This window comes from Crinia signifera, chromosome 6 (assembly GCF_055691185.1).
Source record: "Crinia signifera chromosome 6, ASM5569118v1, whole genome shotgun sequence".
NCBI lineage: Eukaryota > Metazoa > Chordata > Amphibia > Anura > Myobatrachidae > Crinia > Crinia signifera.
The window spans coordinates 174,357,240-174,383,179 of NC_139222.1; the positions used below are offsets into that span (position 1 = coordinate 174,357,240).

Consider the following 25,940-nt stretch of genomic DNA (forward strand, 5'->3'; position numbering starts at 1 on the left):
CCATATGACACGAGGGGGAGTGGCTACATGACATGACAAAAGGATACACGTGATCAGTGAACGGCATACCGTTGATCAGAAGACTGACAGAAGCTGGGTAAGCTTACCCTCTCCCCCACAGCACCATAGGACATTATACATAGCCACCCCACCCCCTTCATATAACATCCAGTACACACAGCACATTATACACAGCCCCTCATCCCCATATTACACCCAGCACATTATACACAGCCCCTCTCCTCCATTTTACACCCAGTACACAGAGCACTTTAGCATATTATACACCGCACCCCCCATCCCCATATTACACATTATACACAGCCCCCCTGATCAAATACACAGAGCACTATAGCACATTATACACAGCACACCCCACCCACATATTACACCCAGTAACACATTATACACAGCCCCCCTTACCAAATACACAGAGCACTATAGCACAATATCAGGGTTGCCGACTTTAATATTCCCGGAGAGGAGAGTTTCAGCAGCTGCTCGGGGGCGGGCTTGAGTGTGACGTCACTAAGCCCGCGCCCTTATGATGTTAAACAGGGGGATTTGCGTACCTCCGTTGAGGGGGCGGGGCTAAAATGATGCAATGTTGCCATTTTAGCTCCGCCCCCTCCTCTGAGACCTGCGGATTGCGGCATTTAAATGCCGCGATCGGGGGCGCAGCTGGGGTCCCACCTGAATCCGGGAGGGTTGCCCACCCTTCCGGGGAGCTGGGAGGGGGACCTGATTTTCGGGAGACTCCCGGCCATTCCAGGAGGGTAGGCAACCCTGCACAATATACACAGCCTGCCCCCCCCCCCTCCATGGAGACAGAGGGTTAGTGGCGCTGGATTGTTTGTTTTGGCAGCAACACCGATATAATTTACAATATCGGCAGTGCCGTATATTGTCCAGTGTGTACGGACCTTTACATGTGTGAGGACATAGGGGGGAGACAGACATGTAAAGTAAAAGGGAGGAAGAGTGAAAATGGTCATACAAAGGGAGGATATGGAGGGGTGAGTTAGGTGAGGTGGGGTGGGGGTCACATGCACAAGCAAGAGAATGCAGGCTCACTTTTGGGGTGTCGCAGGCAGACACAGAAGAGAGGAAGGAGCAGGCTGTAACTTGTGGGGGGGTTGCAGCCAGACACAGGAGAGAGGGGGCAGGCTGTCACTTGTGGGGGGGGGGGGGGGTTGCAGGCAGACACGAGAGGGGGGCAGGCTGTCACTTGTGTGTGGGGGGGGGGGTTGCAGGCAGACACGAGAGAGAGCAGCTTGTCACTTGTGGGGGGGATTTGCAGGCAGACACAGAAGGGGGGGCACGCAGGCAGACACAGAAGAGAGAGGGACAGGCTGTCACATACACTGTAGGTAGGCACTGGCACAGACTGTAAGGGACTTGGGAGGAAGCAGGCTCTTATATGCAGGGGGAGGGGGGTAGTAGCACCTCCAGACACCGGGTCGCCCACCCCACCTAGTTACCTGTTCCTGAGTGAGTTGGTGGCATCCGGTGAGCTCTGCAGCAGGCTGGGTCGGTGGATGGGTATCTGCGACTGCCAGCGGTCATCTGACTCTCTGCTGCGCTGGGTACCTGCCTGGGGAGGAGCTCTGTGCAGCCCTCCAACCGACATCCCGGCGCAGCGGCAGCATGTCATCATGCTACTGCTGCTCCTCTTATGGAGCCGCCGGCCGCCCGCTCATAGAAATCAGCGAGCACCTGGCTAATAAAGAGGACAGCTGCAGTGCCCCCCAGTCTGATGCACCACACGGCTGACCCTACCCTGCCTCCCGGCTCAGTACTGCTCGAACTTCATGCGGCTGCTCCATGTCTAGCCCCATCTAGACGGACGCCCGTTGCAGGTGAGCTTGAGGTCGGTGCTCAGCACTAGAGCGGGCCGTTTGCGTCTCCCTGGTAACGGGTCAGGCGTCTTCTCAAGTAGCGACAGCGAGGTCCTCTGGGAGGGAAGGGTTTCACCCCTGCTTCCTGCTTCTGGCGCCGCTGCCTGTCAGTGTGAGAAGTGCAGAGGCGGCCGGCAGCAAGATCAACAAGGTCCCTCTCTGCACCTTGCTGATCTTGCTATCGGCCGCCTCTGCACCTCTCATACTGACCGCCTGTACTGCATCCTGAACCCGGCGCCCTCCGCAGTGCTTGCTCCTCCAAGCAGTGGCAGGGGCTGCCGCATAGTGGCTACGCCACTGCTACAGGCAGAGGAGCAGGGAGAGCAGGGCTATGCACTGAGCCCTCAGTGTGGTGGGCGAGGCCAGCCTCAGGGAAGGGAAGTGCTGGTTGCCCACTCTCTGTTCTCCCAGATGTTCCCCTGACAGCATGCACTGCACAGAGCCAGCCACCGCGGGGTTGTGGGCAGTGGTGGCAGGCTCTTATGTCTTCCCTGCAGCCCTGCCCCCAGACATTTTCGGATGCGCGCATGAGCAGTGAGTGCTTCCGGGTCATTTGTTGCGGCGGTTTGGGGGTACCGGCACAATATGTTTTAGCGGTCCGTCATACCATCTTGTACCACGACACTTGCACCACTGCTGCTAACCAAACTAATTGTCATCTTTTTATGTTAGTCTGTCTATGTTTGTGTATTATTGTTTGTGTATTATTGTTTTTTAATATTCTCACTGGCCAGTGATTTATAAATGATTAATAAATTCTAAGTTATATTAAGGCTGTCCCCAGCGCAGTTTTTATATGTTTGTTTGTCATATTTTTGCTTATAAGGATTCAGCATTCCTTTTTTAAAAACACTGCAGGGTACAACTATATTGATTATATTGATTATAGGATTTTTTTGTGCAAGTTTATCGCTATTGTTTTTGCATCAATTGCTTCAAGAGAGCATTCACATATTATACATACTTGCAAAGGTGTTTAAATGAAGACATTCTAAATAATAAAAGGCTAACACTGCTCCTCACCTCTCTGAGGGAAATTCAAGTGTTGTGCATGCTGGCAGCCACTAGATGGCACTCGGCACAGACGCTGACACTGATATTTCAGTCACGTTTATCTATCATATTGACAGACTTGTAAATAGAAGATAAATAATTATTACTATGATTAAATTGTATGTAACAGACAAGTAGATAAATTGTTACATTTTTTGATATTTTATAATTGTGCTATTTGTTGTACTTTGGATTTTATTTTAAAATGTATGCTTTTTATTCAAACGGTTTAGATTTTTCCCTCAATATACTAATTGATGGCTTATAGTTCTGAGAGGTGACTTATACGGTGTATAATTAATTTCATAATTAATATACCTATGCATTATTGATTTTTATATTAACATAAACAAAGAGAAACAATTGAGTCTTCACTTGTGGATACAAGACCTAAGTAGTAACAATGCCGCAAGAGAAGAGCACCACCCTCTGACTCTTCTGAACGTTACACAACTCTAATATGCTACAGTGCTTTAGTCATATCCTGAGGATTTTGTAAAAGAAAAAAAACTTTGAATTCAGAATTGTGGAAACAAGAGTTACAAATTGTGTGGACAATTTAAAAGTGGACTCAACCAAGAGAACCAGAACCATATTTTTGTTGAACTGTTCAAACTAAATGTAGTGGAAGGTAACAATAAAATCCATAAAAACTCACACTGTGATATGTGTTCCCAAGAAATCCCAAGCAAAGATCCATTATTAAATTTAGCATCCAACCAAACAGGGCCGTAACAAGGGTGGTGCTGGGTGTCACCGCACACAGCGCTGCAGGGTAGCAGGCACTGTTGGTGGCACTTGTCAATTATCTGCTTTAAGCGCTTCGAGGAGAAATTTATAATTTTAGAGATATATAAATAATAACAAGAATATTTTTATGTATGGGTATCAGTTAAGGAATACATATGATATCCTGGCAGTCAGGATGCCAGCAGTCAAAGACCGACCCTGGCATCCCAATCTGTGAAAACCCAAATGGAGCTCACCCCCTAACCCTCCCTTGCAGCATCCTAACCCTAACCGTCCCCCATCCCCCCAACCTAGTGCATGTACCCTGCTGCCTAAACATAAATCCCCCTTCTAATCCTAAATCCACCCACTAGTGCCTAAAATTAACTCACTCAGATGTTGCCCGGGTGCTCCCGCCACGGTTGTGCATTCAGAGGTCACGATGCGCAGCCCACTGGCCGCACCCCTGCTCGCCAATTAACCGACAGAGTTTCCCGGACCCTTTCTGATGTACAGCTGCTATTGGACGCTCTACTGCCAGCCCCACTCCCGGCCACACTGACCACATAAGTAAATGTGTGGGGTGGACAGTTTGGGGGGGGGGGGGGGGGAGGGTGTTTTTTTTATTATTAGGGAGGCCAATCCTAGGATTGCACATTTTTCAAGCCCAAATCCTGTGATCCAAAAAATGCCCCAGGATTTGCGAGTTAGAAGTATGAAGATTTAATAAACGTCACTTATATCTATCAAGATTACATAGATAAAATGTTATTGTCATTATCTACAACAATTAATATTAACCTAAGACTGAAATGTGAGCAATTTAAATAAAATGCACATAATTTTTGTATCATGTGTGTTTATATGAATTTGAATAAGAGTGCTCTTCATCAATTATTCATGATTTATATCAGTTAAGGTGCCCACACACGCACCGATCCCGGCGGTGCGATGCTATGCGATGGGGTGCGCGCTCCCGCGGCACCTCATCGCACAGTACAAAAAGTATGTGCTGCACATACTTTTTGTACTAGCTTTTTATAGCATAGCATCGCATGCACAAGGCATACGATGCGATGCTATGTGTGCTAGTTAAGCCCACAACGCACGCCGGGATCGGTGCGTGTGTGGGCACCTTTATACAGATCACTCAACACCAGTATAATCATTTTTTTGGTTATTAACATTGTGGGTGAGATTTAATAGGATGAGAGATTCATAAAGTGAGAGATTTGGGAAGAAATCTCCAGTTTTTTAAAGCAGCAATCATTTAGACTTCAAACTTGTTTTGCAGTGTAAATGATTGCCGCTTTAAAAAAACCCTGAAGATTTCGTCCCAAATCTCTCACTTTCTGAATCTCTCATCCTATTAAATCTCACCCTACATTTCCAACAGTCCAAATCATCAATAAGATCATATTAAGCAGATCATGGGCGAAATGTAATAGAGGTCGTTCTTTTTACACATGTGCGATTTTTGGTCAAAAATGGCCGAAATCGCACGTTTTCCAAAAATCGCACATGTGATAGGGTGCGATTCGCGGTAAAAAAAATCACACATTTTGGAAGTGGTGATTTTTAGTCACACTTCAATTCACATACAGATGTTTTCCTATTACAAAGTATCTGACTCTGATGTTACAAAATATCAACAAAAAATTAGACCAGGTTCTGACTGGCGAATTTGACAGAACCATGCACAGATCATTGTGATATGTGCATGGTTCTGTCCAAAAAAAAAATGGCTAAATAAAAAATAAAAAAGGGAAAAAACAGCGTGGGGTCCCACCCTCCTGAGCATAACCAGCCCCAGGCTCAAAGAGCCGGTCTTGGTTTCATAAAATCAAAGGGACAAACAAGTACCCTTGACTTTACAAAACCAGCACCAGGCTCAAGGGCCGTCCTGGTTCCCAAAATACGGGGGAATTGGGAAATCCCGAGCCATTATTGGGTGGTGGGCGGGCCTAAGTAGTAAGTCCCAGAAGTAAACAGAAGACCGGAGAGTGCTTACAGCGGTGCAGGGGTCCCGGAGAAGCCCTGAAGACTGGTGAGTAGGTTTTCTATCCACAGGTACCCCAAATGGATACTACTGGACAAGGGGACCGATGTTTCATGGCAACATAGGTAAGTATTGGATGAATGGGCTCTTTGTACAATAAAATGTTACTGGCAGTGTGTGTGTGTGTGTATTTATTTAACTATTTGTACTAATGTGGGATTACAAGTCCCAGTGGACCCTTTATTGCCCCGCATGCTGGGACTTGTGGGTCTCCAAGTCCCTGCATGTGGTGCAGGCTTGCTGTGACTCATATTTCCACAGCAATATACAATAGGATTCTTTCTATTTTTTACACCATTTTATCAGCTCGATGTCCACCGCCCAGGGGCATCGAGGACAGCCCCGGGATTCAACATGGGCAGGTAAGTTCTGGAGGGCGGACCCCTTCTTTGGATCCCCACTTCCACAGGACCCCTGCCCATGTTGACCGGTCAGAGGGATGAAGGCTTTGGCCGGGGGAACTTGTATAAAAAGTCTCCCCCCAGCTGTGGCATTACCCTGCTGGCTGGTTGGGCCCGGTGCTGGTTCTTGAAATACAGGGGGACCCCGTATTTTGGGAACCAGGACCGGCCCTTGAGCCTGGTGCTGGTTTTGTTAAAATCAAGGGAACCCCAACTTGTTTGTACCTGTGATTTTATGAAACCAGGACTGGCTCTTTGGGCCCAGGGCTGGTTATGCTCAGGATGGAGGACCCCACGCCGTTTGTTTTTTTCCCCCACAAAATCGCATGTCTAAAAATGCGCACATTTTCATGACTGAAAATGCGCACATTTTCGTGACTGAAAATGCGCACATTTTCAAGTCTAAAAATTGCACTAAACCGCACTTTCGCATCTCATTACATATGCAAATTTGCAGCAAAAATGCAATTTTCAAAGGTGCGATTTTTAAACATGACCAAAAATCGCCACGTATTACATTTCACCCCATATGTCTGTATATACAGCAGTGCAATGTATTAAAATGATGTACTGATAATGGAAAACATATTCAGTGTACCATCTATAATAAAAGTATAATTAGATTATATGTGTGTATAGCTATATTTGTACACATATACATTAACATAAGTTCAAAGATACCATAAAAGTGATATAGGGAGGAAGCCCAAGCAAACGTAGGAGACCATACAAACTCCATATTGATCAATCACGACTGAATTGAACTCTTGACCCCAGTGATATGAGGCAATAATCGCAATATGGTTAACCATGCTGCCCACATCATACACTTCAATAGGCATAAAGCAAATTGGCATGTTCATAACACTCAGGGCAGTATTCAATGAGGCTGATTCGCCATGTTTTATGGCGATTTTGTGCTATTTTCGTGCTGTACGGCGATTTTTTGACTAAAACGGTGAATCACCCTATTCAATGACCAGATGGCGAATACATTTCAAGGTTTTTATCGCCATGATTCACCGAGTAGCAATCGCTATCTTTTTATGGTGAAGTGGAATGTGAACTTTTAAAATAAAGTGTTTTGTTTTTTACATTTGGTGTAAAAAAATCAGGAATTTTATTCTGAGGAGGGGCATGCTATTTTTATTCATGTGCTGTAAGCACATGAATATATATTTAATAAAAAAAAAAAAAAATATATATATATATATATATATATATATATATATATATATATATATATATATATATATATATATATATATATATATATATATATATATATATATTTTTTTTTTTTTTTTTTTTTTACACAGCAGCCAGCAGGGGGCCGGGAGCCGAGCCACTTATTAGATATTCATACATTCACTGCACCCGATCATTACATATGCACGATCGGGTGTAGTGAATACCCGGTTCCCTGTTGGCTATCCCGGGGGGCAGCCTGTGCTGCCTGGCTCCCGGGGAGCCCACCTCCCCCCCACAAACGTTCTGGGGCAGGCAGGGAGACTTCCATCTCCCTGCCTGCCACCGTCCTCAGGCTCCCTGCGGCATCGCAGCAGGAGTTAAAATTCGCCGGTATGGGGCAGTGAGCCCCTGACTCGTTGAATACTGGAGCCGGCGAGGCTCCGGAATGCGGCGGGCAGTGGCGAATGTGCAGCGAATCCTAAACAGGATCGCATCGTCAAAATTTTCATTGAATACTGCCCTCAGTATCAGAAGCATAGTACCATTGAAACGTTTTGGAGTGTGCATTGTTGATCCAACTGAACCTCACTAAAGGTCCATACACACTGGATGATATTGCCCAGCATGTATGCTAGCCAATGATGGACGGGGGGGGGGGGGTTGAAATCACTGTGCTGAAAAACGCTCAGTGCATACTCAGTGTTGACGATTTTTCATAGCAGGACGCTATATAAAGCTGTCCAGTCCATCGCTCATCTGCTGGTAATACCAGCAGATGAGCGTTTGTAGCAGCGATTATGCGGGAGCACGCATTAGCGCTCACTGCCCTGAACACACTGGGCGGCTTTCGAGCTGAAAGCAGACATCAGACCAATTTTCCTCCAACCATCCACCTAGTTGGTTGGTTGCAGGGGCTGGCTGGCAAATTTTAGCCTGGGGGGCAAGTCCAGGGCACTGGCCCATAAGTAACAGCACATCAAGATTTTACAGGCTGCTCCCTCTGTAAAATAATGCCAGGACACCACAGGCTGCTCCCCTTGTATAATAATAATAACAGATCACAGGCTGCTCACCATGTTTAATGAAAGCTAACAAGACACCACCGGCTGCTCTCCCTGCATAACAGGACACCACAAGAGGTGATTTGCTGAGATAGTGGGAGATGGAGAGGCTGTGGGGTGACAGGGAGAGGCAATGGGTGACAGTGAAGTGAAAGGTAGTGGGTAATGTATAGGATGACGGAAAGATAGTGGGAGATATAGTGCTAGGGGGTGACACAGAGAAACAGATGGTAATGGGTGACGTCAGGGTGAGATAGAGTGATAGGGAAAGGCAGTGGGTGGCAGAAGGTAGAGAGTGAGTGGGTGACTGCGAGAGGCAGTGGGTGAAATATATGGGGCACTGGGCTGGATGGGAAGGGAGCAGTGAGATGGTGGGAGAAAAGGAAACACTAGGCTGGAGAGGGGGTACACTGGGCTAAATAGGGGACACTGATTGAAGTGGCTGGAGGGAATTCTTGCTGAGAAGCAATTAGATGGGGCAGTGGGCTGGTTAAGTGAGGGGAGAAACTAGGGGCTGAGCAGCTTCTTCCACCATCTACCTGCCCGGGTTTAGTGGGGCCGGTGTCTTCCCCCCTCACCATAGTGGAACTGGCGTCTTCTCCCCTCTACCTCCATCCGGGGCTGAGCGGCGCCGGCTTTTTGCTCCTGCTCCCTGCTGAGGCATAGCAGCGCCTTTGTCTTCTTCCCTCTTCCATCCGCCGGGGCTGAGTGTCTTCTACCCTTCCGTGCTGGGGCACTCCATCTCCTCACAACCCTTACCAGTTATCAGTACTGGATTTAAGATTTTTTTTAAAAACGCACTGAAATGGTGCAGCGGGCCCAGGAACTCCTTGGGGGAGTAGTTCCGCCCCTGCTCCTACATCCCAGCCACAGACCGTCGCTCTGTAGCGGCCTCCTGAACTAGACATATGTCCTTAGTGCAGGAGGCTGGCAGCCATGTTCCTGAAGCCGTGCCCGGCGCCGCTGACACTGACAGCAGGAGGAGGAGTTGACAATACACACTGGAGCACCAGGCGGCCCACAGTGCTACTTTATCAAGTGGCCCGGGGGGCACATGGCACCCTGCCCCCGGCCCAGCCCGCCACTGGTTGGTTGGACTAAAACTCTGGTACTGTATGGGGGAAAATGCCAATCAGCAATTTGCTCACAAACTCAGGAGAATGGACAAAAACAATCAGTGAGATTGTTTAAACCAAATAGGTCCAACTACAGTACATTGTCCAAATGACCGTTGTTGTCCATTTCCGATTTGGAAAACAAATGACTTAATTACATTTGCTCCTATGCAGTACCAGGTTTTTATTCCATCCAACCAACTAGTTGGATGGTTGGAGGGAAGTTGGTCTGATGTGTGGCCAGCATAAGACTAAAATTAAATTGAAAATCTCTGACAAAATAAACACTGGTGTGTATGGGCCTTAAGCTGTTCTGCACATGTGTGGGGACTGGTGCATGGACAGTGAAGGAAACTTGTAATTGAAGGGGTTGCACCAGTTTTGGTGGTTCCTCAGCTGTAACCCATGGGGACTTAAGTGAGACCACAGGTTCTCTTAGATCATTGTGGTAAAACTAAGAGGAACACCGAGATAGTGTTTCCAACACCCACACTCTAAAAAAAAAAAAAAAAAAAAAAAGAAAGAAAACTCTGTTTATGGTAAATGTGTAACTTCCTCAGTAGCTCTCTTTTCTGTGGTTTCTGAACAATGGAGATGATCTCGGTTCTCTTGCTTTTCTTGATCTCGGTTACAGGTAGGACATAGTTTTGTATGAATATTATGAGAGGATATGCAATAAATATGCATCAGTGCAATTACAAAATATTATATAAATGTTTGTTACCGACTTTCAAACAGATTATTGTTTTTCTATCCATTCTAGGTCAGAGGACAGATAGCAATCAGAAAATGAGAAGTAAGTTGTGTCTGTGTTGGTACTATATTTGTAGACTAATGAAATCAGCGCTGAGTACAGAGACAGTCCCCATATGTATTACTCTGTCTGCACTGCCAGCTTATTATCCCCCTTCTACACAGAAAAGCAAATTGCCGGGTCAAACATTTCAACCCGGTATATTGCTGTTTAGCACGGGTCCTTTCTTGTGCAAAAGGGACAACCTAGTCGAAATTTGCTTTTTTTGTGTGAAGGGGGAAGGGGGTCAGGCTGAGACCTGCAAAACATCCCAGCACTCAAATGTCGAGTAAAAGCCAGGATTTAGGGGCTATTCTTTCTGAAAGTGGTAAAAGTGACTTACTGCACCCCTACGGCATACAGGGAAGGGTGTTGAAGGGCAATTGAAATCATGTTCTACTGTAGCTGCTCTGTGCAGAGATTAAACTACTGAGCACCACTAATACAAAAAAAGAAAAGTCAGATGAAGCAATCCCACTTGGGTTATTCAATCCACAACTTCAATGATGATCCTTTGTATTCAATATCCAGTAGAATCCATAGACCTCAAAGAGAAGGAAAACAAAATGCTCTTCTCATAGTGAAGTATTTCTAGTATTTAAGGATCATTGTGACTACGATTAAGAACCCAGAAGCATCTGAGGAGTTTGTGTGGTCTATCTTGTGTCCTAAGCTAGGGCCCCATTAATGTGTACAATTTTGGATATATAATATATCAGATTGTTAACACTATGGGCCCTATTCTGGTTTACTCTTAGAGGCAAATTCCTTCTCAGATGGACAAAACCATGTGCACTGCAGGTGGGGCAGATATAACCGAGAATTGCAGAGAATTAGATTTGGGTGATTTATTTTGTTTCTGTGCAGGGAAAATACTGACTGCTTTATTTCTACACTGCAATATACTGTAGATCTCACTTTGAAGAAAAACCCCACCCAAATCTAACTCTCTCTGCACATGTTATATCTGCCCCACGTGCAGTGCACATGGTTTTGTCCATTTGAGAAGGGATTTGAGTGAACCAGAATAAAGCCCTATGAGAAGGGCATTATGTTTTTCTTCTCTTTGAGGTCTATAAATTCTACAGATTGAATACAAAGGCTGATCATGGAAGTTGTGGATTAAATATCCGAAGTGGAAGCGCTTCATCTGACTTTTCTTTTTTGCATTACTGTATTTGAAGAGTTGGTGACTATTCCTCAGATAGAGCTGCACTCTTTGTTTGGAGCACGGGTTTTCCATTCTTTAATTTGTACTGAGCACCACAGCTGGATCTGCTAAGCTGTGGGCCAACCTCAAAAGCTGAGCAGGAAATCTGCACCCCAGCGCAGTGCCCCTAGCATGTGGGCCCATAGGTGGCTGCCTGGACAGACCATGCACTATGCTAGCTCCAAACCAAGGTTTTCTAACAAAGCAGTGGATTTATTTCATGATCTCAGCAATATTACATTTCACAATAAGTATTCCTTGGATTTAAGTTCTGCTTATTGAGCTACAGAAATTTTCAGATCCCCTAAGAATAACATTAATGCAGCTCTCAACAATTGCATTAACTGCTGATATTATCATCCGTTTCAGATCTGAACCCAGAACTGCAATCTACATCCAATAGCACAGCAATTGGAAACACAGAGACTATTTTCTGCATTTCCAGAAATGGACTTCAGCCCACGAATTACACCTTGTTCCACAACATAACAAGTAAAGGAACCATACTGATGTCTATGGAGGGGAATGCCACATTCAACATCACCATCTATAATGAGACAAGTCTCGGACCTTATAAATGCAAAGCAGCCAATGGTCTTTCAAACATCACATACAGCAAAGCATTTACATTTACACTACAAAGTAAGTAACGGTTTATACTATACAGCAGATGTATTCAGCCTGGTAAAGTGATCAAGTGGTGATAAAGCAGAAGGTGATAACGCACCAGCCAATCGGCTGTGTTTGAGAAATGAGTTGATTGGCTGGTGTGTTAACACCAGGGCTATTTTTCTGCAGGCTCCGCCTTATTCTAGTTCACTGACAAAATATTTCTTAGATGGACAAAACCATGTGCACTGCAGGTGAGGCAGGTGTTACTTGTGCAGAGATAATTAGATTTGGGTGGGGTTTTACACCTGCCTCACCTGCAGTGCACATGGTTTTGTCCATCTAAGAAATATTTTGTCAGAAAGAGTGAACTAGAATAAGGGCCACAGTTCCTGCTGGAGCCTGCAGAAAAATAGCCCTGGTTATAACCTTCCACTTTATCACCACTTGATCACTTTACCAGGCTTTATAAATCTGCCCCAATATGATCTACTGACACAGGAATTAAAATTTCCATTGAACAAAAAGATGCTGAAAATAAGAGCCGTAGTTTTATGAAATAACTAAAATATACCGTATATATCTAGAGCTCTTAATCTGGGTGTGTTATATTAGGTTGACAAGGTTTAGATCGACACCAAAAGGTTGTATGCACAAGGTCGACATAAGCAAAAGTTCCACACGGGAATAGGTCGGCATAAATTTTTTAACAAGGATTTTTTTAAGTTGGCACCAGAGTATGTGGACCACCCACTTCACTTGCCTGGCTGCAGGCCACTGCACCATTTCAAATGGGAGCCAATGTGGATTGTAAAGTATGAACCGGTTAAAAAAAAACAACCTCATCCCAACCAATGTTCCCTCTAATTTTACGAAGCCTGTGTGCGGCAAAAGATTTTGGCTGTGCAACTTTGGAAGGAAATTTAAATTTTTGTGCATCACATATATAACTGGAAAATGACGTTCAGCATTTGTGTTAACTTTACTTCAAAATTATATTAAACATTTAAACATTCAAAACACAGCACACAATGTAGTTATTGGGTGAAATACACATTAATTGAGTCCACAACTGCAAAAAGGGACCACTGCTGCTTTGTGCGCTCTGTTGTAATGTTTGTGCGCACGCTCGGCGAGTTGTGTGTGCGCGCACACGCGCACAGCTTAGAGGGAACACTGATCCCAACTCATGTCAACCTTTAGCTTGTGTTAACCATATGGTGCCGACCTAGACATGGTCTTCCAGCCATCCAGACACCGTTTAATTCAGAAATAAAAATAAAAAAATAAATCTGTACCTAGAAGTTCCATAGATTGAGTGTTAGCTTATAAAATATTACAATACAATGCAGTAATATTTATATTTGAAAGCTGTGTGTTACCTTTAGGATCATATACTGTGAGGATTTTTATTTTCATCAATGGTTTCTTATTTGCTGCTTAACAACACAGTGGAGGTCAATGTGTTCCTGTGTGAGTCACTACTGGTTATGTGTCTGGTTGAGTAAAATGTAATATGGATGTTTTAAGAGTAGGTCTTTAAGCAGAGCTACTCTGTAAAGTAAAGGTGCATATACAGTACATGATGCAATTCGAGCTTCCGATTTTGACTATATCGTCAAAATAGGCAGAAAAGTTGGCACAAATCTACAGTTTGTATACAGCTTGCAGTATACATAGTATAGCTTGCAGTATACATAGTCTGTGCAGGATACACAGAAAAGATTTAAAGACAGCGCTGACTCAGATTTGAATAGTATTTGATATTTAATACATTTAAAGAATATATAAAAAACATACACAAATTACCGGCCGGTAGATATACAATTAAAACTTATTGACACTTATAATCAAGACTAATACTTTCAGACATGCTGCACAAGCATATTAATTAGTGGGTTAATAGGGTTCAGCAGGCAAGCAAGCAAAGGAAATTATAAAGCCTACTTGAAATTGATCCCAGCTTAGTATAATGATTGAAAGTCCATTATTTTTGAAGAATGGATAGTTTGGCACATGCAGTTAATTAGCTCTCACGGCTCTTTATTTGCTGATACTACCATACACACTGCAAATGCTTATGCAGAAAGAACTAGAATTTTGGGCTCAGTCATTCACAAAACATATATGTTAATAGCTTTAGGCTCTTTGTGAGCTATCACTTGCCAGTTCTCAGCTCTAAAAACTTGATCCCTCTTTGTGGTGTCCCGGCTGCTGATTCCTTGCAGATGCAATGCGGCCTTTATGGGGTTCTCTCCACAGGGTGATGAGCGTAGTGAGAGTGGTGGGCAAAGGGGTCGGTGCCTGTGTGGGTCTTTTAATGCGTTTCTCCGCCTGTATACCGGCGGCTTTCTCAGAAAGGTGTATATACACCTTTCTGAGGAAGCCGCCGATATACAGGCGGAGAAACGCGTTAAAGTAAAATTAACTCCACGCTCACATGGATAATGGATGTATGACGTGGATAGTGAGGATATGAACCATTATGTATTAGCACAGCTCCAGTTACGTAAATTACATAGTTTACGTAAGTTAAGTAGTGGTGTATTAGTATTCTCAACACACCACTACGCAAACTACATAATGGGTGCCCTGCTAATACATTAGTACCGAATCCAATCCCAAGCTTTAAAGTTTATTTAACAGTCTGCGATGTGGGACCGTGTCAGTGACAGCCTTACTAAAGTCTAGATAAGCTACATCTACAGCCCCACCTTGATCTCTTACTTTAGTCATTCAGTCAAAAAAGTCAATGAGTTGTTTGACATGATCTTCCCCCAGTAAACCCATGCTGTTTTGGATCCTGTAAGTTGCTGGTTCTTGAGATATTCTACAACTTTGTTTTAAGAGTGTTTCCATCAATTTCTCTACTACTGATGTAAGGCTCACTGGTCGATAGTTACTTACCTCTTCCTTGCTTCCACTTTTGTGCAGTGGGACTTCATTCGCTGTTTTCCAGTCCTCTGGGATTACTCCAGTAGCTAGTGACTGGTTGAATAATTCTGTTAATGGTTTTACCAGCTCCCCTTTAGGCTCTTTTAGTATCCTTGGATTTATCCCATCTGGCCCCATTGATTTATCCACTGTCAGTTTTGAGAGTTATTTTAGGACTTTATCCTCTGTAAATGTAGTTGTTTCCCCATCATTTTTCTGACTATACTTGCAACTTAACTGTGGCCCCTTCCCCTCTCTTTCAGCAGTGAATACTGAGCAGAAATAATTATTAATATGATCTTCTGTTACATTATTATATGTTGTATGTTCTGATTAATTTAAAGACAGATATTGTGGTTTGTAACCCTTAATGTTTTTACCCAATAAATGTTTGTCCAACCTTATTTTAAACTTATTTATTGTGTCTGCCGACACCACTTCCCCACGTTTTGGCTACTATGACTGTAAAAAAAGGTTTCCTTCTAAGGGAATAAAATCTTCTTTCCTCTAGTCTAAACACATGCCTACGTGTCCTAGAGTCCTTCCTTAAAGAGAAAAGTTTGCCCGACAGTTCCTTATATGATCCCAGATATATTTGTTCATGTTTAGCATGTCTTCCATTTAAAGTCTCTTTTCTATCATAAATAATCCCAATTTGTTTGATCTGTCTTCATAGCTTAAATTCCCCTGTCCCTTTATTAGCTTTATTTTATGCTCCATTTACACAACACAACACAACTAAATGAAATATGGATACTGATAAATATAAATGTGGTGAAAAGGGCTCAGCTTTCTAAAGTAAGGCATGGTGGTCTGGAAAAGGAACAGCCTAGCAAAAGCAAAGCATTAAAAATAATAATAAAAAACAATGCCAGCTGCCCTTCAACAATAAAGGATGAGCCTTCTGTTTAAACATCCCTTTATGGAAAAGCAACTCACAAGAGGAAGCAGGCCAACAGCCCGAACACTTCAAAATCAACTTAAAAAGAATGGCCAACTGCCTTCCATCAAACTTAGAACGTAAATCATGTGGCCAAGAAGTCAGAACCCATCTTGACGATGTTACCCTTTACGCTGCCTGATGCCATGTCATACCCCTCAACTCTGCATGAGCAACACAATTTTTTTTTTTACTGCACAGCCGTTCAGAACAAAACACTATCCCTGTTACAAAACAAAACAAAATGCTGATGCACAACCACCTACAAACTAATACAAAATTATTATAGGGAGGGTGGGCAGGCAAGTGTCCAAATGCAAAGAGAAAGTCTTCTACAAATGTCCTTACTAAGAAAGATAATGAATCCTAGTAGCAAAACCCTGCAACACCATTGGCCAAACCTCATACCTAGCAGTTCATTAGCCCATTATGCTCTTGGAACAATTCAGGGTGCCTTGCCTGGAGTTTCAAGACACTCCTGCCAGTGCCGAATTTCCCATTAGGCATGTGAGGCATGTGCCTAGGGGTGGCACATGTTTGGGGGCGGCACTTGGTGCTGTTAGCCTGAAATGTACCAGTAACTGCACAATATCCACTGTACTGTTCCATATTCCATGTTGTATAGAGTGTACATGGATAGGGCATGCAGATACTGTTCCTGTAATCTGTCCTACTTACTGTACTTATTCTATTCTTTCAAATGAGTGCTTATAAATAAACAATAAAAATAATAAAATTAGGCAGGGGGGCGGCCATTATTGTTGTGCCTAAGGGCGCCCTCACTCCTGCCACAGTTTGATCAGTCCGTGTTCTTTCTTTGGAACCTGCATTCATTTATGTTACATTTATGTTTAGCGTTTTGAGTTACACAAGAATGAATAACCTGGAATGTGATTTACTTTTTTTAGGTGAACTGTACCACAACCAACAACATCATCATCATAACAACTACCTGGTTTGGCTGATCCCAACTTTAGTACTCATTCTAGTTATACTACTAGCAGTTATGTTGTTCAACCTAATTATAAAACACAGGAAAGGTGAGTTCTCTCAACAACATAAAGTTTTATGTCCTGAATGTGGGAGTTTACCTAGCATTAACATATGAAAAACCCTCACAGGCATACATATGCAGGATAGGACTGAGCTTTGGAGTTGGCTTAAAACCCCTTTCCACCAGTGGCTCAATTCATGACCACAATCAGGGCCTGCTTCAAGGTGCCCTTAATTTTAATTTGAGTGTCACCTGCAAGGTGCCTCCCCCAGTCCTGGCGCCGTGGGCTACAACATAATAAGCTTATCGGTTAATCAGGCACTGACCACAATAGCCATAGTATATAATTTTGCCAGCGCTGCGGCCTCTGTGGAATTCTATAAGAAAATAGCATCCCTAAATTGATATCCTGCATTATATAAAAGTGGTACTACGTATTTTGGCAGAAAAAGAGCCAACATACTACCCGGGACACCACTTTGGTCTGACGCAGCCAGCTTGTCTGGACTCCCACAAGCAATAGAGGTTAATAATGAGAAGAAGCTTTCCTTATTTGCTAATTTAAACTAAACATATAAAGCAAACCTAATAAACTATTATCCTGTTATAATTTTTCTGAATATAGACACAATGGAGTGTGACAAAGGACAGGAGGTGCTGTATTCTGCAGTAAAGCTGGGAGAAGGTAGTAGAGGTAAGTGATCTCACCCAATAGCAGCTCATGAAAACAATGCTATTTGGGCTCAGACTATAGGGCAAAAGCTTCTTGGCCAGAGACTGCTTGGTTTGCATGTCCGGTAATACCACCATCTATACACATGGTTGCAGACTTTTACTGTATAGTGGATAGAAGTGGAATATAAAAATATACAAATAGGATGTTCCCTCCAATGGCGCTATGATGATAGGTAATAATGATCTAGGAACATCATCACACACAAAAGGAAACAGAAAATATTTTGAATTTAAATGAAATGTTTAAATCAAACAAAGAGTAGAGGAGAGTTTTGGACCAGACCACCATTAGTAAGCCTATGTTTCATAGTGGAGTGAAAGTCTCTAAGTTCAAGCTATTGGTAAAAATATTTATGTGGTATATTGAATTTGGTTTGTAAGTCTGAAAATGTGGGAAATATTAGATTGTGGGAAATATTAGATTATGGGTAATATCAGTCCGGACTCTGATCCCTTCAGCCTTCTAATGCATAAAGGAAGCAGAATTGCCACCTGGTCAAAAGTCAGGGTTATTAAAACAGGGAAACTAAGGGGCTCGGGTGAGGAGCAGTGCGAAATCATATATTTCCCATATTTCCCAAGATCCCATATTTCTAAGCAGAACAATATGACTGGGTAAGCAGAGATGCCTTTAGGTCTAGATGACTGGAGAAGCCATAGCAAAATGGAAGATGAGTGTACACGTAAAGCATTTGAATGAAATCATAACCCCTACTCTCTGCTTTTGGTTGGTTCCACAATACACATTGAGCGGCTGTGTAGTAAAGGTTGTATTTTAGGTGACCTAAGCCACACCTAGATGTATGTTTGTTTTTGTACAAATGTCGCATCATACCCTTGGATGCAAGAAGTTATAAAAAGAGTAAGGGATCCGCACCAGAAAGGATTGAAATAAATACCTTAGACGTGATAAAAGGTTCATATTGATGGCATTGATACAACCAGTCTAGTAAACATAGCAGCCACTCCAGTTGTCAGAATCCTTTTTAAATTGCGCTAAAAGTTAAGGATAGTGGTCTTCAAATAATTGGTGATCAGTTTTAGTAAGATTAAGTACTAACTAATTTGTCGTCCATGCTATTGGAAGTTATAGCTTAGTGGTCTGCAAGCTTGCGAGCTGGACAAAGTGGACAGAGGAGGAACACTTCCGCCTCCAAATTGGAACTGACGGAATGCAGTTCTGCCCTGTTCTGACCCACTTTAACCCCGGATCCCGAGTCTGGTAACAGTAACGTGGATGTTTGTTATTTAGTCTGGACACCATCAGGTGTATCTGAGGTCTGCCCCAGTTGTAAACAACATCTGGGTGTAGGGCTCATTCGCTGAGATAAACCTACTGGCGACTTGAATTCCATCACATCTGGTGACTAATAATGACTAATTATCAACAAATCCGGATTGGTAATTTGGCCTTTTTAAACCCCACCAGTTTGACCCCAGATTAAACCTCCTGAAGAAACCGCCAGGATCTAGGGTGGAGAAACACGTTGAGGGTGGTCCAAACCTGGGGATCTGGTGCCTGCTAATCTACTTGCTGCATGCATCAGACCCTTGCCCAGCACTCTTCTTCATAACTTCATGTGACATGCAGGATTCCTGAGCCGCTAGCTCGCAACAACTCTCATCCGCACGGCAACCGGTGCCTTCTGACACCCTGATCCCTCTTAGTGAGTTTGATCAGTTGGACACTGCACAGATTCCCGCTCATGCGTCTGGGACCAGGCTGCAATAAATCGATCGGGGGTAGGTGAGCGGCATAGTTACTGGTGCTGGAAACATTATAGCACATTCACAAGTTAATGCTAAACCATGCCTAACTTATTCATTTTGCGAGCCGAAAGCACATTTGTCCGAGAGGACTCCTTTTACATTGAATCTGGTATATAATATAAGGTTATCCTGCGGACCATATATATGCCATATTATTTTGAATTGTGATTCATATTGGATATCAATTACAGCGTGTGGGCAAATACATCTGAGTGAAACTCTGCAGACTGATTTTTTTTTGAGAAGATATATATTCACTAGATTCGCAGTAATGACCAGATTGAGGTTTTTAATATTTTGTTTTAAAACCAATATAGGTGTTTTAAATGTGACAACATGAATGCGTAAAACAATTGAGCATTTTATGTAAGCCATTGTAAATGCATTATAGCTTTATGACACCTGTCTATCTTTTATAATACAAGTATTGTTTTGTAAAGTTCACTTTCTTGGTTCTTGGAAAATTGTTTCTTAAATATATAAAAAAAAAAAGAAAATAAAACCGATAAAGCAAACAAACAATCTATTCTACCTGTATTTAGACTTAACTGGGTCTGGCGATGGACAGGGCGTACTGTATTGTACAGTGGAGCTGGAAAAAGGCAGTAGAGGTAAGTGATCTCATCCAATAGAAACTCAAGAAAACAATGTTTTCTGGCTTAAAGAGAGAGAGGCGAAAATTACCTGACCATAAGCTGCTTTAAAGGTTCAACAAAACCACCAATCATATACAAGGCTACAAGACTATTGTAGCGGGTTATAATCAGGTACAGGTTTCTTTGTAATAAATGCAGGACCATAACATTGAAATAAATTATCACTTAGTAGGATGCAAACATATAGATACCAGGAAGGTTGCCATATTCAAGACATGAGCAATATGTAACAATGTAGTAAAATCAATAAAATGCACAATCCTGTGATTTGAATTGATGTTCATTTCATTGTTTCCATATTCAATTATTTGCAACAAATCAGAATGCAACAATGTATATATTAGAATTAAATAGAAAAGTAAATTTAGTATATTTTTATCCATAGCAACAATTTATTTTTTTGAGAGATATATATATCTATATAAATAATAGAAACGTGCAGCACTCCAAAGACGATAATCCGTTAGAAACAGTTTTCTTTATTGACATACAGTATGTATGGAGTGCTGCACGTTTCTATTGTCTACATTACCCTGCCGGTGCAGGAACCCAAGCAACTAAACGTGAGGAGGTTGTGCCGGGCTCTCTGATATATATATATATCGCAAACGAATAGGCACTTGGGACTCTTTCAAAATGTTGAAAGAGTCCCGTGTGCCTATTCGTTTCCAGCACATCTCTCCCCCCCAAAGGGACACAGAACAGCGGACCACAAACACTACCATTAAGGAGAGTGCCAGGCTAATTTATTTATTATATATATATATATATATATATATATATATATATATATATATATATATATATATATATATACACACATATATATATATATATATATATATATATATATACATATACATATATATACATACACACATACATACAATGTGTATAGATAGATAGAGTAACTGAGGGGTAGATTTATTATGCTCAGTGAAGTGATAAACTGTCTGGTTTTTATCACCAATCAATCAGCTCCTACCTGTGAAGTTACAGGCTTAGTTTGAAAAATGACAGGTAGGGGTTGATTGGTCGGTGATAAAAAAAAACCCAGACAGTTTATCACTTCACTGAGCTTAATAAATCTACCCCTCAGTTACTCTGATAAACTGTCTGTTTTTTATCACCGACCAATCAACCCCTACCTGTCATTTTTCAAACTAAGCCTGTAACTTCACAGGTAGGAGCTGATTGATTGGTGATAAAAACCAGACAGTTTATCACTTCACTGAGCTTAATAAATCTACCCCTCAGTTACTCTGATAAACTGTCTGTTTTTTATCACCGACCAATCAACCCCTACCTGTCATTTTTCAAACTAATGGTGCCCACACACGCACCGATTTCAGTGCTATGCGTTTTTGGCTGTACAATGGTTCTTTACAATTTTTCTGCCAGAATTAAGCATGACCCGATGTGATGGTTATTTGGCTGTCTGCGATGCGATGCTGTGCGATTTAAGCACATTTTTTCACTGGCTTTTTCTGACCTTTATTTTGTTCGAGTTCACATGTTTCAAACCTGCAATAAAGTTGTTGATACCAATTTGTATGTAATTATTTCCAAAAAAAAAAAAAAAAAACACATCGTATAGCATCGGCTCGTATGCCTGTATAATGCTGAGCCCGATGCTATGCGATAATGTCCTAAAAAGTACCTGCTGCACATACTTTTTTGGACATCTAAAATCGGCCCCCGGGAACGCGCATAGCACAGCATCGCGTCGCACACGCCGCGCTAATACAACACGATAATCGTACGCGCGATGCGTTTTGTACTTTAAAAGTACAAAACGCATTCTTAAATCGATGCGTGTGTGGGCTGCATAAGCCTGTAACTTCACAGGTAGGAGCTGATTGATTGGTGATAAAAACCAGACAGTTTATCACTTCACCGAGCTTAATAAATCTACCCCTGAATTGCTCATAGTAGCCAATCATTGTCCAAGTAGCATATTGTATATAATGTACATTCTATGACGTGATAGGCAGAAGTTGGCCTGGTGACATTTGCTACTTCTCCACTCTTTAGAAGGTTTGATGCATCTAACCAGTAGTAAAGATAGTAGTCCAACTTCCATTTCTGTCAGGTATTTCCGTTAATTAATTTATGGTTATTTCAGGTAACTTAATTATGGTTTTTACAGTTCATTAAAGTTTTCCCCCAGCCCCAATCAGTGGATGCCCAGAACAGAATCCCTGGGGGAAAATACTAAGATGGGATGTTGCTATGGGCAACCTAATCAGACACAAAATATAATCTTCTAGAAGGTGCTATATAAATAAGTTCAGTAGATTCTGATTGTTTGACCATTGCAACATCCCCCTTTAAATGGAGCTCCCATCTTAGTTAACGTATCCCCTGTGTCAAAGTTCTGCACATCATACACCAATGGGAAGTCGAATCAGGACCCACAATTCACTAGTATGTCTTCTAGGAGCCAGTGTTACTACTCTGGGAAGTTTTCCTCTAAATTCATCATGGGGAAGGCTCAGAACTCCAATCAGGACCCTAACTCCCTAGTATGTCTTCTGGGAGCCAGTGCTACCACTCTGAGGTTTTCCTCAAAATTCATCCAGTAGAAGGCCCAGAACAAGCTCCTTCAATTGCAGTTTTGTCTGGTGTACTCTCCACCGTTAGTTCAGACTGCCCCAAGCCCCATGTACGCGTTCTGGGATGCAATGCCACTACTCTGGGAAATTTTCTTCCAAGTTCATCCAGTCGGAGGCCCAGAACCGGCTCCCTGGGTCAAAGTTCCTGTGGCGCATTTTGCAATGAGGTCCGACCGGGACCCCAAATCTCCCAACACCTGGCCAGGAATCAACTGTATCACCTCACATTAACTTATTATATGTCAATTACCAAGTGGTAAGATCAAAAAGAAAGAAAAAAACAGTTACCCTACCTAATACACTATTATTTATAAAGCTCCAGAAACACATGAACTCTAAAATACTAAAACATTCTGAAGGTCTAATCTCTTAAGAGTTACATAAATAAGAAAAAAATATGAATTTTGCAATTTAAATCCTGTGCTTCCTATAATGACAGTTTAGTGTTGATTTAAAAATATTGTCCAAACTAAGAACACCACATGATAAACACCATGCTATATTGTTTTTCTGTTTAGACAGAACTGGGGGCGATAAAGTGCAGGAAGTACTGTATTCCACAGTGGTGCCCAGTTAGCGGACTATAGGTAAGTGATTCATCTGCTCAACAGGATCAAAAGAGCTGGGCAAAGAATCCATGACCTGAATCGTTTAAGAAAAGCTACTACCACTATCCATGTCCATTCTTGCAGATGATTTCTAATATAAAATATTATTCCACACAATTGTTTTTCTGACAAATATTAATCAGTTTAACATTTGCAAAGATATTGATAAATTCCAAGGTGGTACAGAAGAGGTTCATCACACCTAGGATAGGGTTATTTTGAACATCTACAGTACATTTCTGTAACCATGTGAACACAAGTGTGTGTGTGTTTTATCATGACAAACTATTGGGACCTGTGATAACATGCATTTCACAAAATAAAAAATCTCTTTGCTATAAATACATGCACCACAGACACTTAAGCATGCCAGTAGGGAATTAGTGAGCATGGCAATAACAAACTACCCATAGATGTGCAAAAAATCAAGGTACTTGTGTATTATCACGGCGCCCATCGCATCGCAGACCATAAGGCATGCGATGCGATGTTCCCCAATGTCATACAATGTTAAAATTGTATGGCATCGTATATGGCATACAATGCGATGCGATTATAAATTGTATAAGCACCCTAATGGGTGCTTACAATGTTAAATGCACCCCCACCCACCCCCAGTATGAACGTGAATCCGAAGCGTGGCAAGCGTGCGAGGGGCGGCGGTACGCGTCCTCCGACCTTTTCATACCCCCACTATCCACGTCGGCGTGGAGTTGATTTTATATAGTGTGGTGAGCCCAAAGTGTGGCGAGCGCAGCGAGCCCCGCGAGGGGACGCACATTACTTCACAGGTATACGCGTCCGCTCGCCTCGCTGCGCTCACCACACTATATAAAATCAATTCCACGCCGACGTGGATAGTGGGGGTATGAAAAGGTCGGAGGACGCGTACCGCCGCCGCTCGCCACGCTTCGGGTTCACGTTCATACTGGGGGGGTGGCGTGGGGGTGCATTTAACATTGTAAGCACCCATTAGGGTGCTTCAAAGCACCCATTACGGTGCTTATACAAATTTAGCATCGTATAGGGGGCTTAAATCGCATCGGGTGTATGGCATGCGATGCAATAAAAAAATCGTGCAACTTAATATCGGGGGCGCCGTGATAATACACAAGTACCCAAATCAAACATACCTTCAAGAATATGAAGGAGAAAACATCTCAGAGCAGTATGATAGAAGCATACAGTATTTTGAGCTGTGCGCTCTATGCAGGCTGTTCTGCCACCTCATACTCTCCTGTAACCTGTATGCTATAAGAATGTCCTCTTGTTTTTGCTCTCAGTAATACCTTGTTTAGACACAATTGAATGAAAATTCCAGCTTTTACCCGGCATTTAAATGCCGAGTCATTTTTCTGGTTCCAGTCTGAACCACAACCCCAATCACACTGCAAAGCAAATTACCAGGTCACTCAGATCTATCTGCCTTTCACCATCGGACCTTTTCTTGTCAACATTCCCAGGTTGAACGGGTGCAGTGTGAATGGGGTATAAGTGCTTACTGTGTAACTTCCTATCTTACTTACATAGCTGTCCATTTTCATGATCATGGTAAAATAATTTCATTTTAAATTATACCAGTTATTTTATTTTTTCTTCACAGATAATCAGCCCTATGACATCCAATGAGGGCCACATAGAACATGAAAGCAGACAAGTACAAAGGAATGAAAGAATCAGTGTCTTGGACAATTTGGCTTACACACTGCAATGCATCCCAGTACATTCTAAAATATTACAAAAACGTGTTCCATTATTAAAATAGATAGTCCTCCAACCTCAGATAAGTTTGAAGCCTAACAAAAGCCCCTAGCCTAATCTAGGAGGTGGTTTATCTGCAATAATTAAAGAACAGGGACTTCTAGCCCAGTAACATTAATGATTTTCCCTTGCATCCCTCATAGTCCCTTGCTGCTGGAGGTATGGCTACGTATGACTTATGTCACCAATGATGTCCGCATTCCCACAGTGGGATCCTGGGATTTGGCCCCAAAATTGACAGGATTTCCAATCACCGTGACGTGGTCAGAGGTCACACTGTGCAGGCTGCACCTGTCCGCTCTGCTGCTGCCCACCCACAGCGGCACCGGCCACTGATCGCGGCCGCACCTACAGTCCATGTAAGTCAATGTCCATCCCTGGAATCCCAGGATTGAGCATTTTTCAATTCTGAATCCTGGGATTGGCATCCCTAGACCATTCCATTCAAGAGGGGATTTGTGTGAGAAAATTCTAGGAGCTGGTAGAATCTGGTCACCAACCAAATAATAAAGTATCCCAAACTGTCATGTAATTGTCTATACCGAACAGTAAGATGGGAGTTGTAAAGAAGATGGGTTGTTTTACATTGCAACCAATCAGGTTCTATATATTATCTTCTAGATGCAGCCACGGTGCTCCCCTCCTGTTCCCAGAACCACATTTATATAAAGTACTACATTCATATTGTGTTTTTTTTTGCTGTTTTGTACGAAGTTAATAAAAAAAAAGTTTTTAAGAAATGTAAAATGACCACTGGCAAGTTCTATATTGTTGCTAATCTGGGAGAGGATACATCTTTGCAGAGACA

General features: G+C 42.6%; 1 protein-coding gene across 3 annotated transcripts; it reads left to right on the forward strand.

Moving 5' to 3' along the window:
• The first annotated feature begins 10,060 nt into the window (after positions 1–10,060).
• MILR1 (mast cell immunoglobulin like receptor 1) lies at positions 10,061–25,844 on the forward strand. 3 transcript variants are annotated; one of them, XM_083148165.1, is made up of 8 exons: positions 10,061–10,141; positions 10,271–10,303; positions 11,880–12,152; positions 16,902–17,033; positions 17,613–17,681; positions 20,035–20,103; positions 23,282–23,350; positions 24,975–25,844. In XM_083148165.1, the coding sequence occupies exons 1-7, from the start codon at positions 10,096–10,098 to the stop codon at positions 23,338–23,340; spliced, it is 681 nt and encodes a 226-aa protein (XP_083004291.1). In that variant the 5' UTR covers positions 10,061–10,095; the 3' UTR covers positions 23,341–23,350; positions 24,975–25,844. The 3 variants fall into 3 exon arrangements, with proteins under 3 accessions (XP_083004291.1, XP_083004293.1, XP_083004292.1); XM_083148167.1 differs by lacking the exon at positions 20,035–20,103; XM_083148166.1 differs by lacking the exon at positions 10,271–10,303 and having other exon boundaries at positions 10,097–10,141.
• The last annotated feature ends 96 nt before the right edge of the window (positions 25,845–25,940 follow it).